This window comes from Apium graveolens, chromosome 7 (assembly GCF_009905375.1).
Source record: "Apium graveolens cultivar Ventura chromosome 7, ASM990537v1, whole genome shotgun sequence".
Taxonomy (NCBI): domain Eukaryota; kingdom Viridiplantae; phylum Streptophyta; class Magnoliopsida; order Apiales; family Apiaceae; genus Apium; species Apium graveolens.
Genome location: NC_133653.1, coordinates 2,265,388 through 2,280,835, shown reverse-complemented (window position 1 = coordinate 2,280,835; position 15,448 = coordinate 2,265,388). Strand labels below are relative to the sequence as shown.

At 35.2% G+C, this 15,448-nt stretch overlaps 1 protein-coding gene across 2 annotated transcripts; it reads right to left on the bottom strand.

Annotated features, from left to right (window-relative positions):
• Positions 1-3,020: 3,020 nt before the first annotated feature.
• On the bottom strand, positions 3,021-10,620 carry LOC141675229 (receptor-like protein 6). Of its 2 annotated transcripts, XM_074481939.1 has the most exons (4): positions 7,974-10,620; positions 4,950-5,373; positions 4,795-4,857; positions 3,021-4,708 (listed from the first exon to the last, which is right to left on the bottom strand). In XM_074481939.1, the coding sequence occupies exons 1-4, from the start codon at positions 10,459-10,461 to the stop codon at positions 4,666-4,668; spliced, it is 3,018 nt and encodes a 1,005-aa protein (XP_074338040.1). In that variant the 5' UTR covers positions 10,462-10,620; the 3' UTR covers positions 3,021-4,665. The 2 variants fall into 2 exon arrangements, with proteins under 2 accessions (XP_074338040.1, XP_074338039.1); XM_074481938.1 differs by lacking the exons at positions 3,021-4,708; positions 4,795-4,857 and having other exon boundaries at positions 5,290-7,361; positions 7,480-10,612.
• Between the last annotated feature and the right edge of the window lie 4,828 nt (positions 10,621-15,448).

Here is a 15,448-nt window from a genome sequence, read left to right as displayed (position 1 = left end):
GACAGAGACCAAGACTTTGAGAACTAAAAGATGATGATTGATGCGAATTTTCTGAACTTTTCTTACATTATTACAATCAATCTATCGTAAATTATGGACACACATTGAAAATTCAACAACTTGAGCTATAAGTTGCTTTCTTTAATAACCCGTGCAGAGTCTTTTCTCCAAATTGATGATCTAGCTCAACTAAGTATTTTTGGACCTTCATGATAATAGTTCGTCTACTAATTAAGCATAAATACTAATTAAGTATTTTTGGCCTGAAATATAAGAATTTTCAGAGAATCTAACCTCTTCAGCTGAGTTGGTTCTTGTATGATAAATTAGCAGTGTAATACACAGTACATGATTAGGTATGAGTTGCTGTTTTCAATAGTGGTGCATGATGCTGGGAGTTTTTCTCTGATGAGCTAACAGTTTTTCTCTGATGCATTTAGTCCTTGACAGCAACTTTGAAGGTTGGATTAATGCAATTTCAAGTAAAGGAAAAATTTATTGAAATATTATGAACTGTGTTAAAGCTTTGTTTCTTCAAGTAAACCCCATTCAACATCTACAAACAAAGTGAGCTAGAAATTAGAATAGTGTTAGATAAACTTATCTTGTTCAAAAACCACCAAACACGAGTTTTTATCGAACACAACCGAGCCGAGTCGAACCGATCCGAGCACGAGCCAGCATGAGCAGAAGTAAAAATAATGGTCAAACCACCGGTGGACCGTTAAAATAACAAACCAAATACAATTATTTTTTTCTAAATATTTTATCATATCACTAAAATATGTAAATCTTAACATCTGTACGGTTAGATCATCATAAATATTTTTAAAAAAAATCAAAACATTAATATGAGACTAAACACTAGTAAAAATTACTTGTCAAACTACTGATTGACTATTAAATAGAAAACCAAATAAATTTATTTTTTTATGAAAATTTTGTTATATCACTAAAATATATGAATCCTGACATCCGTACGATTGGATCATTCATAAATATTTTTAAAAAAATCGAAACATCAATATGGTACTAAACACTAGTAGGAAGTAGTGGTCAAACTACTAGTTAACAGTTAAAATAGCAAACTAAATACGTTTATTACTAAAATATTTTTAAAAATATATAGATCTGGACATCCGTTGGATCATTCATAAATATTTTTAAAAAATCAAAACACCAATATGTGACTAACACTAGTTAGGAGTATTATTTAAACCATTGGTTGATTGTTAAAATAACAAACAAACTAAATTTTTTTTCTTAAAATTTTGGTTTATCACTAAAAAATATGTATGTTGACATTTGTACGGTTGGATCATTCATAAATATTTTTAAAAAATTGAATCAATATAGGACTAAGGGTGTGTTTGGTATTGCTGTTGCACACAGCAACAGCAGCTTTTCGCTGAAAATCAGTTAAAAAAACTGTTTGCTAAAATTTAAAAGCTGCTTTTCTGAAAAGTGCTTTTGGCTTAAAAGCTGTTGTTAGAGAAAGCAAGTCCCCCAATGCTTTTAGAAAAAGCTGATTTTCAGCAGTTGCGGGAAGCAGATGCTGATTTCAAATTACCAAACAGTCATCTGATTTTTACAACAGCACTTTTTTCCAGCAGCACTTTTTCTAGCACAACAATTTTTAACAGCAATCTCAAACAGAGCCTAAACAATTTTTCTAGCACAACAATTTTTAAAATTGCAAAGCAAATATATTTACTTTTTCTAATTTTTTTTATTATGTAACTCAAATATATAGATTTTGACATCCGTAATGTTAGATCATTCATAAATAGTTTTAAAAAAATTCAAAATATCAATCTAGGAATAAATACTAGTTACAAATAGTAGTCAAATCCCTTATTAATTATTAAAATATCAAATTAAATAAATTTTTTTATCTAAAACTTTTTTTAGATTATTAAAATATATATTTTGACATTCATGAAGTTCAATAATTGAGAAATATTTATAAAAAAATCTGAATAATATTCATAATAATCCAAAATATTAAAATTAAAACACTAAATAAAAGCATGCAAAAAATCAAAAACAAAGAAGACAAATGATAATTTTTTTACCAAAGCTTGCTTGAGAACTAATGTTAAACTCAAGATATGATGAACCATGTTTCACTTTCACTTTAATATTTGGAACTACAACTAAACTATGATCAGCATCAGAGTTTCTTTTCTGAACCTGCATTCCCCCTGGCCTCATTTCTAAAGGAGCATATCCCTCCAGTCCAACGCCTCCAACCGCGGCAATTCCTCGTGCTGGAGTGAATACTCCAGTAGGCTTGCTCTTCATGTTCATCGTCTCGAAAGTCTATTTATAGAATTAGATAACTTAAGAAATGATGGTACAAGAACTTAAGATGGAAGCTAGAGAAGGAAACCCAAGAATAAAGAAAGAACCAAACTTGTGTCCCACATAGTCAGAACCTCAACAGCAACACACACATGTTTGCATTTGATTACAAGCTAGCACACCAAACTATATATAATTAGGCTACTTTAGAAGAGAATGAAATGCCTCACAATTGTCTGATGATGAGGAATGGACAGAGAGGAATATTGTTTAGAATGTGTACTTGAACCATCTATATATAATGAGAATACTTGCATTTTTTTAAAAAAAAAATTTCTCTTTTTCTTGCTTTTTTGGTGTTGAAATACATTAAGAAATGTGCATGAATTAATTTTTCGTATACTCTTTAGACAACAACTGAATCTTGATGTTGCCTTTAGATTCAAGTTCATTTCCTTTTAACAAGTGAAATGGCAGAAAAAAAAGTGGAAGTAGATGTAATAATAATCATACTGTAAGTTTTTGCAACACAGAGAAGACAACAGTGATGCAAAACACACCTTCTGATCTTTTCTTGTGCATATGTGACTTACCAACACGGTGGGCTGAAGTCTTGACTGAATGAAAAAAATAGTTACGGATATCTTCTGAAATTAAGTGTATTTTAGTCCCGACTGTATTAAGATCCTGGTTCCGCTGTTGCTATAAACATTACATGCTACATAAAAATGGATTTCATATCGAGTAAAAATAGTGTACATTTCAAACAACCTTTGTTCTGTAGAGTGACATGCCATGGAGAAGAACATGTATAACACTGCAGCCCTAATCTTTGAGTTGCATAACATCCAAAAGACTGTATATTATTCATCAACAAGTGGGGTTAAGTCCAGTTCATAACTTGAGTGTTGCAAGGAAACTAATCACTCTCTAACAATAATTGTGAGTAGCATTATGCAAGAGAAGAACAAGGCTTAGCAGGAAACATTTGTCTTTTTCCTCCCAGAAGTGAGATGATGCCTGATTGGGAGAGCAAGTATACAATTTTTCCAAAATGCCGCCCATATAAATTTTCGCCATACACATGCCTTACCTCGAATACTATCCGACTTTGAAAATTAGTTACTTTCTAGACCTGAAAACTCCCAAAGAGATGTTGTGACATACACATTCTTTACCTCAAATACTATTTGACTTTGAAAATTAGTTACTTTCTTTCTAGACCTGAAAACTACCAAATTTCGATCAAAATCTATGAAATTTGTAACACAATTGTTTCCTTAGGCATTTTCTTTTCTCCACAGTAGAAACTTTAAAGAGAGTTGTGGTCCAGAGAGAATGGCACTATCTAACATTTCATCTTCAACAGGGGCGGCAAAAAGTCAGCAATCCAGCTGCCTCATTCAAGACATAATATTGGACTACAAACCACAGAATGGAGCTTCAAGGTCCCTACCTCTCCAGCTCACTCTTCTTTAACCTTCGATTATGTCGACCTTAATGCAGCACAGGCATGTAATTGTACATTGATTACAGAACCTCATATGCCGACAAAGTCCCACAAATACACAGTGTGCTGGTCTTCAATGTGTATGCCCTTTCTCTTGGGATACATATAAATAGACTTCTCATCAATACACCAAAGCAAAGAAAAATAGAGGGTCTTTTTCAGTTCTCTGGATGGCTTAGTAGTGTGTGCAATATCATTATCCGAATAAATTTACCCTATCAGGACTTGTCTTTACTGACATTTTAATCGGGTAACTGAGAAAACATAATTCAGATTAAAATACAATTCCTGAAGTTGCTCATTTTGATCAGAATAAGTATACAGATCTACAAAATTGCGTATTGGCCTTGTTCATTGAAACGAGACCATGCTTATAAACACGGACATGCCAAAGAATGTCAGCCAACGATTTTTTACAGAATAGACAGACAAGGCAATATGACTTGGAGAAGAGCACTAGTAATTTGCAAATCTCAATTCAATGACATTAGGATGCAAAATTGTATCTCTACCTCATTCTTCTTTCTGGATTTTTGTTCTAGCAGGTTTCACCGGGTTGATAATCTTTCCAAGAATGACCAATGTTATGGGAACGATGATTGCAATGAAGTATACACTCTTGTATGCTACGAGTGTTTCATGCAGGCTTAGTACCTGTAATTAACGAGCCAAAAAGATATATATTAATCTCATAATTAAATTAGTTGGTGTTTTCTGCAATCATTTGTTTTGGTCTCACATATTGCGCCAAACTGCGAATGTATGAAAGACTTAAAATTAAACAAACGCATGAGCAGTTAAGAACCACAAGTGTATACAAGAAGTTCATGAACACAAACATATTCTCAGCATTAGACATTTTTGGAGGAACAGATTACTGGCACCTGTAAATGACTGCGAAAGACATAGAAGTTAGTATTCTAATAGTAAAATGCCTATTTTTCTTATCATAATACGAACTATGGGTGCCTGCTTGCTACCTCTTGAACCAGAAATCATCAAAGCTTTCTGAACGAAGAATATAACTATCCAGGATAGAGATCCTGTTACAGGGAAATGAACAACTCAATCAGTCAGATTAATTAAGTAAAATTTGACAATTAAGTACATAGGATAAACAGTTCAATGAACAAACCATTCCCTGGCAATGATACCAGCAAACCATTTTGGTTTTCTAGCTAGCAACATCAAGTATCCAGCAATAAATGCAGGCACCACTCCACAGCCGTATCCAATCACAACAGCTTCCCATATAAAACCACCAAAAAAGTAATCATCATCCTCCTCTTCATCTTCTTCTTGCGTCACATTATCATGTCCGCACTTTTTGGACAATGGATTTCCACACAGTCCCAAGTTACCAACATAGCTGTCATTTTCAAATGTATTGAATTGAAAACCTTGTGGAATTTTACCTCGAAGTTGGTTGCAAGAAAGATTCAGAACTGCAAGCGAATATAAATAAGTAAGTTGATGTGGAATTTCTCCTTTAAGTTGGTTGGATGAGAGGTCTAGTGACTCCAACACCGTCAATTTAGCAATCGATGCTGGTATGTGGCCTGTGAGATGGTTGTGAGAAAGATTGAGTAATCTGAGTGAAGCTAGATTGAAACAAATCTTTATTTATCTCCATTTAATCTCCATCCTCCATTTAATCTCCAGCAAACCATTTTGGTTTTCTAGCTAGCAACATCAAGTATCCAGCAATAAATGCAGGCACCACTCCACAGCCGAATCCAATCACAGATCAAGGATTGCACTACAGATCAAGGATTCTCAGCCTAGGAAACGGGTGTTCTCTTAGAACGGATGTTCATAAGACCATGAAACTTACTAAATTTCAGAACAAGAACTTGTAGATTTGGAAGAGCTTCCAAACACTGCGGGAATGTATCATTTATTTGATTATTTCCAAGATCGAGAGTTTCTAAAATTTTCAAATTCCACAAAAGAAGAAGGAAATCTTCCTTGTAATTTGTTTCCATGCAAATTTATACTTTTCAAATTACAAAAATTTGATAAGGTTGATGGAAGGCTCCCCTGAATCTTATTCATCCGTAGATCAAACACTAAAAGACTGGTCAATTGTGTTCGACAACTGGGGAGTACACCACTCAACTTGTTATGAGACAAGTTTAGTACCTCAAGATAGCTTGAATTACAGATCAAGTCGGGTAATGAGCCATTAAGCTCATTGTGCTGGAGACTAAGCAACTTTATATTATTCAAAGGTAGTTGCTCAAGACCAGCAGTAAGCCTGTTGTGAGAAATATTCAATGAGACCTCACTGACCCAATCCAATCAGGAATTTCCCCTTCAAAATCATTGTTTGATAGATCAGTATAGATGAATTAGAGTCCCGTCTACTAGTATGTGGACGGGAATAGAAGCACATTTAGAGCAGTAGAAGACCAAGACGGAGAATTTCAGAATCCGAAGATGATGGGAATGAGTCAGGAATGAGTAAAACCTAATCATATTTGTTCCTTCAAGTAATCGTAATCATATTTGTTCCCTCAAGTAATCGTAATCAAACATCTATAGTACAAAAGAGTAAAAATATTATGTACTAAATTTGCATGATTGATATTATCCACAAGACAATTACTTCCGTAAAGCCGCAAAGGTAGTCGTGAACCATTAATCTATTCTAAAGTTTTTTTACATGGTATATATGGTAATGCAGGGCTAAATTTGCAAGCCATATGCGACTCATCTTGAATATGTAATAGAAACCAAGAACAAGACTATTGGCGATGACCAAGACTCGAGGTTAACCAAGTCAGGTCTGGCACACATTGACTGGTTGTGCATGTAGATTAGGTATGATAATATGCTGGGTGCCCAACTAAGCCCAGAAAGTTTGTGGTAGACACTAATGTGTCAAGTGTTTATCCTCTGTTACTTCTAAGCAGGACTCTATCACAATTTTACAGAAACAGGGCCTCTTGTCTGCCACAGAGGCCAATGTTATCAAAAGTTGCTGCACTCTCCCTATCACTAATAGAGTGTCTAGCATAAGATATACTCGTGACAACGATAGCATATGTTAATATATAATACGCACACATATAGTGATAGGCCTACACCAAAAATCTAGAGTTCTTGAAGGCCTATATGAAATTTATAATCTGTATGATTTAGCAGGAATTTGTCAATTGGACAACATCCGTCAGGCCATTTACAGTTCATTAATAAGCTCCAAATAATTTTAAACTTTTCTAGTAAAAAACTTTGCTCAAATAATATGAAGCTTTGCTCCATCATGAATTCAGCTCATAAACTTTTAATCCGATTTTCTTCATGATTTACCAAATAAGAGATTAAAGATAACATGTTGTAATTACCTCCAAATTACAGATTAAAATCACGACCATAATAGAATTAGATACAATAGGTAAAAGCAGATTAAGGGTTACCGGCCTGCAATACCATGTCTGACCACCCGACTGACATCAACGAAGTCAAAAAGATGCTGCAAATCCATCATGCCTAATTATATTGCGCTTGTTCCAACAATCGAAATATAGTTCACCAAAAGATCGAGCTGCAAAAGGAAGCCCATGGGCTAACAGAATCATAAGACACAGAGAAGAAACAAATTGGAATATTATTTCAGAATTATAGACTACATGATATGACAGTTAACATGATATAAAAATTACAGAAAATCTTTAGTATCGCCATTTAATCTCCATCCTCCTGATCTTGAGGCCCAATTCCCTTCCAATTATACCAGCAAACCATTTCGGTCTTCCTGCTACCAACATGAAGTATCCGATAATAAATGCAGGCACCACTCCACACCCATATCCGATCACCACAGCTTCCCAAGTAAATCCACTAAAAAAGTAATCATCTTCTTCTTCTTGGGCCGCAATACAACACTCATCCCCTTTCTTCGTCTTAAAATCATGTTCACACAGTTTGGACAAGGGACGTCCACACAGCCCCAAGTTACCAACATAGCTATCATTTTCAAACGTATTCAATTGTGGTCCTACTGGAATAGGGCCTCTGAGTTGGTTGAAAGACAGATTTAGACGTGCAAGTGTATTCAGACTAGAGAGCTGATCAGGAATTTCTCCTTCAAGTCGGTTGTATGACAGGTCTAGTGACTCTAACATTAACAATTTCCCGGTTGAGGATGGTATGTGGCCAGTGAGATTATTGTGAGATAAATTGAGATATCGAAGGGACACTAGATTTCCAATGAATTCATCAATCTCCCCTTCAAAATTGTTCCCCGACAGGTCAATAGCTGTAAATACAGTTAAGATTCTTACAAACTCAGTCTCTACTCCCTTAATTACTAGACTCATTGAATCACTGTAATAGGTGTCGTCCCCCATGTACTTGCGCTCTGTTTTATCCACGTCACCATTCATCATAGCCTTGAAGTTTTTGAAGTATATTGACGGCAGTGGACCCGAAAACTCATTGTACGACAGATCAATGATTCTTAAGCTATGAAATGGGCGTTCAACCTTAGAAATCGTGATAATAATACCATGAAACTTGTTTGATTTCAGCACAAGAACTTGGAGATTAGGAAGAACTTCCAAAAATTGTGGGAATGTATCACTAATTTGATTATTTCCAAGATCAAGAACTCGTAAACTATCAAATTCAAGAAAAGAAGAAGGAACTCTTCCTTCTAATTTATTTCCGTTCAAATTTATAGTTTCCAGAAAACGGAAATTTGATAAGTTTGCTGGAAGGCTCCCCTGTATGTTATTCATCCGTAGATCAAACACCGAAAGGCTGGTCAATTGTGTTCCACAACTTGGGAGTACACCACTCAACTTGTTATGAGACAAATTGAGTACCTCAAGAGAGCTTGAATTACAGATCAAGTCGGGTAATGAGCCATTAAGCTCATTGTGCTGGAGATCAAGGTACTGAATTGTATTCCAAGGTAGTTGCTCAAGACCACCTGTAAGCCTGTTGTGAGAAATATTCAGATAAGACCCAATCCAATCAGGAATTTCCCCTTCAATATCATTGTTTGATAGGTCTAGATAATCCAGTGAGATCTCTGCATCTTTTGAAAAGTGTGGGAACTCTTTCATGTTGCAAGATGACAATCCCAATGTGGAAAGTGTAGGAGGGAGTGGGCTCATAGATGTGCTTCTCACTGAGAGAAAATGGTTATGAGAAAGACCAAGTTCTTCGAGGGATTCAAGGGGTGAAAACATACTCATGTTCAAAACACCACTGAAATTGTTTGATGAAAAGTCAAGGTTAGTGAGGTTCACAAGTTGAGAAATTGATTGTGGAATGGATCCACTAAAATTGTTAGAATCGAGGTATAAAATTGCTAAATTTGTTAAAATTGGGCCATTGAGAAGTGTTAAAATTGGGCCATTGAGATTATTGTGGGCCAGGTCCAAGGAAGTAAGCTGAACAAGGTTCCCTATGGATCTTGGTATGGGCCCAGACAAATTACAAAATGAGAGGTCCAAAGTGGCTAATGACTCTAGATATCCTAATGAATCAGGTATACCTCCGTGATTGAAGTTTATCTCTCTAAGAGAAAGGTGTCGGAGAGTAGCACTACTTCCCCACTTAACTTTGGGTAATACTGCTTTTAGATCGTAATTACGACCCAGGTCTAGAAGCTCTAAGTTGGGAAGGCGGAAAACCTCTTGGGATAATACTCCTGTTAGATCTCTGTTAACACCGAGGTGTAGAAACTCTAAGTTGGGAAGGTGGAAAACCTCTTGGGGTACTACTCCGTGTAAACCAGTATTCATAAGGTTAAGAACCCTTAAGGAAGTAGATAAATTAAAGGGTAAAACAGAGGAGATGTTAACTCCTTCAAGATTAAGCACTCTCAGTTGAGTTAAATTCTGTAGGAGTGATTTGAACACTTCATCTTCGAGTTTAACATCATTGTAATTGAGATCAAGTGAGACCAGTTTATGCAAGTGAGAGATTCCTGAGGGAACTCCATATAAACCAGTATCCCTAAGGTTAAGAACTTCTAGGGAAGAAGACAAATTAAAGGGTAAAACAGAGGAGATGTAAGCTGCCTCAAGATTAAGCACTCTTAGTTGAGTTAAATTCTGTAATAGTGACTTAAACACTTCAGCTTCAAGTTTAGCATAATAGTTGAAGCTGAGATCAAGTGAGAGCAGTTTGTGCAAATGAGAGATTCCTGAGGGAACTCTCCCTGAAAACCAAGTACGAGAGAGGTTGAGATGTGTCAAACCTTTTGCAAAGATACCGAATTCTTGAGGGAACTCACTGGAGAGGTAGAAGTCGTTGTTAGAAAGGTTAAGGAACCGGAGATGAGAGAGGTGGAAGAGAGTGCTGTTAGGAAGAATGGCTCCTTCCAGCTGACTGCAACTTAAATCCAAACCGATCACGTCCCCTGTCTTGTGGTCGCAGGTAACTCCGTCCCAGATGCAGTAATCAGAACTCATGCTCCAGTTCATCGTCTTTGGATGCGAATGAATACTATATTCATCGTCGTAAGAATAATAGATGCAATCTGCAGGAGCACTAATAGTCAAGCTTTTCTTGAACTGGAACAATGCTGTTTTTTGCTGTATAGGACTTAAAGGAGCAACAAGGTGGTGTTGCAAGAAGATGATCATCACAATGATTGCGAAATAACTGGTGATGAAATTACTCATTATCATTTTGGCTTTAAAAATTTTGGTGGAGAGATAGTTTGTAAAATGTTGTACTAGCTGATAGTTTTTCTTTAATACTGCAATGGAAGCACTTCAAGAATCGAAAGATGATGAAAATGACTCTTTGGGAGCTACTTTGAAGGTGGACTGCAATTTCAGTAAAATGAAAGAATAATGAAACTTTTAGGAAATTTCTTAAACTTTGTTTCTTCAATTAAACCAATTCGATCAATATCTACCCGGTAGAAAATGGGCTAGAACTTCATAATGTGTTTATCAAACTTAAACAATTAATTTTTGTTGTTAAAAATCATAATTAATTTAAGGAAAATGTTAGGGGTACCAAATTGGTTTCCAAAAAAGTTACAAAATGCCACGTGTAAGGGTTTATTGGCTATATGAAAATGGACCTCCCTGCATTTACATCAAAAATACCGATAAAATCATTCTATACCGCCACATCAGCCATGACACGTCATTTTGTAACAATTTTTTGTGCCTCTAGCATTACTCTTAATTTAATCCAAAAGAATCTTCTTGATTTGGTTTTTATTGTTGAAGTATGATATGCGGTTTGTTTTTTATTACATCATACATTATCATACATTGCATAATGAATTAGCTATGAGATGCATGTTTCATAAGAGTTCAGCACTCCGAGAATGAAAAGATGATAGAAATAAGGGTTTCTCAGAACTAATTACAAGAGAAAAGGAAAGAATTAAAGAAAATTTCTGAACTATCATCAAACAGAACCAATATAATTTCTACCATAAAGTATAGGGCAAAATTATGGCTTAATAAAATTGTTACTACATGCTTCATTTTATAAATAAATTATAGGAATACGGCACTGATCGTTCTAAATTTTCTGAGATACAAAATCAGTAGGCCAGCTGATAGAAACATCCATGAGATTTCAATTCTTTTCTCTAATGCATTTGCTTATAGTTAGGTCCGACAATCATAAGTTATAGGGCTGCAATAGAAGCACTCTTAGGGTAGTAGAAGACGAAGATAAGGATTTTGAGAATTGAAAGATGATGATTAATGCGAATGAGTCTTTGAGAGTGAATTTTGGGGCTGGAATGTTCAAGAACAGGAAAGAGATAATGCAGTTCCCTGAACTTTCTTAAACTTTTGTGTGTTGATGTTTGGGCCAGTCAAGTTGGTTATATAAGAAATTGCTTGTATACAACTGGGGCATGAAGTACTTTCTAACCCCATGTGTTAGACTTAGTCAAGTTGGTTCTCTTGAAAGCGAAAAATCCAACTTAATACACAGTTGGACTTAGTCTTCACTTCCAAATTGACAAACTAGCTGCTGATTATGTATGCCATGTCCCATGTGTGTATGATTTGCTTCTTTCAAAACAGTCCATGCAGCGGGGTCATTTTTAGATACTAGCTCACAGTCTTTTCTTTCAATCGCATGCAGCAGAGGACGAAGACCTAGACTTTTGAAGCTGGAATTTTCTGAACTTTCTTAGACCTTCGTCTCTTCTAATACAAAAAGCAATTCAATATCTATTATGCAAAATGGGCTAAAAATGAGTTTCAGTGACCTTCATAATGTTTTATCAAAATAGAAAATTCTTAATTTATAAATTTGTACATACTCCTTTTTGAAATTTAAAGTAAAGACAATTTGTTACTCGTGTTGGAAGAAATAATTTGAAATAGTCTAATAAGTACTGAGTTTGACAAAAAATGGACATGAAGTATTAAAGACTTGTTTAGTATTAAAAAATGGACTGAGTTTGTTCCAGTTGAGTTTATGCAGAGAGGTCATTTATCCTGGGGTCGATCCGACCCTTCTTGTCCAAAAGAGTACATGAAGAGGGGTCAGTGTAGATGAATTGTAGTCCATCTACTAATATGCTGAAATGGAATGCAGCGGGGTCAGTGTAGATGAATTGTAGTCCATCTACTAATCTACTAATAACCCAAGAAATTTAATTCAGAAACAAATTTTTACTTGTTAAAGCCAGTAAGATGGCTAATTTTTTACTAATGTCTATGTGGGAGGAGCACCTTTATTGTGTTGTGGGAGGCGAAGACGAAGAACAAGACTTTGAGAAACAAAGTGTTTCTGAAATCCACTTTGGAGCTGGAATGCATCTCTCTCAACCGTTTTTAACATTCTTTCTTCGAGTAATACCAGTACAATATCTATTGTACAAAAAGGGCCTGAAATGAAAAATCAATTTTTTTGCACAAGCAACGAAGCACTTCACAAAAATTGCAAACTATTATTTAAACTGTCTAACAGTCATTCTTTTTATAACTAAATACACTCAAACACCCAAACCACCTTGCTATTGACAAGGTATGAAATCTCGACTTTAGGGAAATGGAGAGAGAGATTCCATTACATAAAGAGGTCTTTTAATAGTTAAAACCATTTCCCCTGTTAAATATGAAATGATATACTCTCACCGTGTACGTTATGGCCATATACTTTAAACTACCTCATATTCTTTTGTCTGATGCAATTGTATAGTTTTTAGGTGCACACATATTTGAGCGCTTTTAAAGAGCAATAGAAGATAGAAGACCAAGACTTTAAGCTTAATTGTCACATTTAAAGCGGTAGAGCACCGGGGCAAGGCGGGGCAACTATTGACACCGGCTCTAAAGTTGGATGTATTGACAAAGACCAAGACTTGGAGTAAACCAAGTCAAGTCAGCTATAAAGTTGTGATAATTTGTAGGGTACTAAAGTGACACCTTTTCCACAATAGTCCATGCAGAGGGGGTCATATCAAACTGCCGAGAGTCTTCCGTCCAAAGCCTGAAATGTGCATGACATTGATGAGGACGAAGACTTTGAGAAGTCTTTGACAGCTACTTACAAAATCTCAATGCAGCTTCCAAGAAAGCAAAGAAATCTTTTACAATAAATTTATATGTATATTAACTATAAGAAGAATAAGTTGGAAAAAGGATTATGTTCTCAGATGAACTATGACATGTTTAATACAAGTAAAAATATGAAGATGCAGAAAACTTGATCTTCATGCTCTGCCTAGATAATAACCAATATGGGTTTGTAATTTGAGAAGTAAATGTTGATGCGAATGAGCCAGTGGGAGCTACTTTTGGAGCTAAGAAAGTTACACTGAGTTCTCTACATCTTAAATGCAAGAAGTACCGGCTAACAGACAGTTGAGAGTCTATTTCTTCATATTAATGATATAGCTCAACCAAATATTTATGAACATCCATGAGATTAGTCTATCTACTAATTATGGGAGTGTTTAGGTAAAATAGGTGGTCTGCAATATAATCACTTTTAGATAATCTAAATAACCTCTTCAGTTGAGATCGTAATTGTATAAGGGAAATTATCAGTGTAACATATTAATTCATAGTATATTATGTTGGAGTTGCTTGTTCCACTTGAGTTGATGCAGAGAGGTCATTTGTATTAGCTGATAGTTTTTCTACATCTACATATTCATACACAGAGTCCATAAGAGTCCATGTAAGGGGATCATTTTAGATAAAATTGTAGTCTGTATACTAATATGTGGACTGCGATAGAAGCTGTAGAAGACAAAGACTTAGAAGGTTGGAATGCAATTTCAAGAAAAAGGACAGAAAATAATGAAATATGAAATTTCACGTACAAAGTGGGCTAGAATGGATGAAAAACATCCCCTATGAAGTAAACTCTGTCATTTCCGTCAAATCTTAATTAAATTAGCAAGTGTCTCTAGTCTGCAAAAATCAAACAGATTAATCTCCTTTTATGTATATATTGACAATTAAGAGAAGATTTAAAGATGATTAATGTATAAGAAACATTAAAAAATTGACAAACAAGAATCTTTAAGATGTTATACGAGATAGACATAGTGAAGATAGTTTTACATGATCTATATGTTAAATGTTTTACAAGTATGTGAAGATAAATTATAGTCTTTCTACTAGTATGTGAGCACTACAATACAAAGACAAAAACATGAGAACTGAAACATGATGTAGACCTAATTTGCTATTCCTAATTTCTGTTTAGGAGGTACCAAAAAATGAGAATTGAAACATGATGGGAATGAGTCTGTGAGAGCTACTTTGAAGATGGAACACATACTACACTACAAAACTGGCTAGAAATGCGTAACTATTAGTGCTGTATTTACTATTCCCAATTACTGTTTAGGAGGTACTTTGATATTATACATTTTTATTAATGCATGGTACATTAGGTACGAGTTGCTTGTTTCAATAGGGTTGATCATGCAAAGAGGTCAGCTTAAGTTGCTGATAGTTTTTCTCTGATGCATGTATAGTCAGGTCTGACCCTGATTGTTCAACAAAATCAATGCAGAGGGGTCATTTTAGATGAACTGTAGTATGTGTACTAATATTGACACATTAAGCCCATACTTGTATAGGTATACCATACATTAATATAGAAGTCTTCTATTGAGCTTCGTCTTTTAAAGAGCAATAGAAGATAGAAGACCAATACTTTGAGCATAATTGTCACATTTAAAGCGGTAGAAGACCGAGGGCAACTATGGGCACCAGCTCTTAACTTTTTTGCACAAGCGGTGAAGCACTTCACAAAAATTGCAAACTATTATTCAAAGTGTCTAACAGTCATTGTTTTTATAACTAAATACACTCAAACACCCAAACCACCTTGCTATTGACAAGGTATGAAATCTCGACTTGAGGGGAATGTAGCGAGAGATTCCATTACATAAAGAGGTCTTTTAAAAAGTTAAAACAATTTCCCCTGTTAAATATGAAATGATATACTCTCATCGTGTATGTTACGGCCATATACTTTAAACTCCCTCGTATTCTTTTGTCTGATGCATTTGTATAGTCTTTAGGTGCACACATATTTGAGCACTTTTAAGAAGCAATGATAGAAGACCAAGACTTTGAGCTTAACTGTCACATTTAAAGCGGTAGAGCACCGGGGGCAAGGCAGGGCAACTATCGACACATGCTCTAAAGCTGGATCTATTGACAAAGA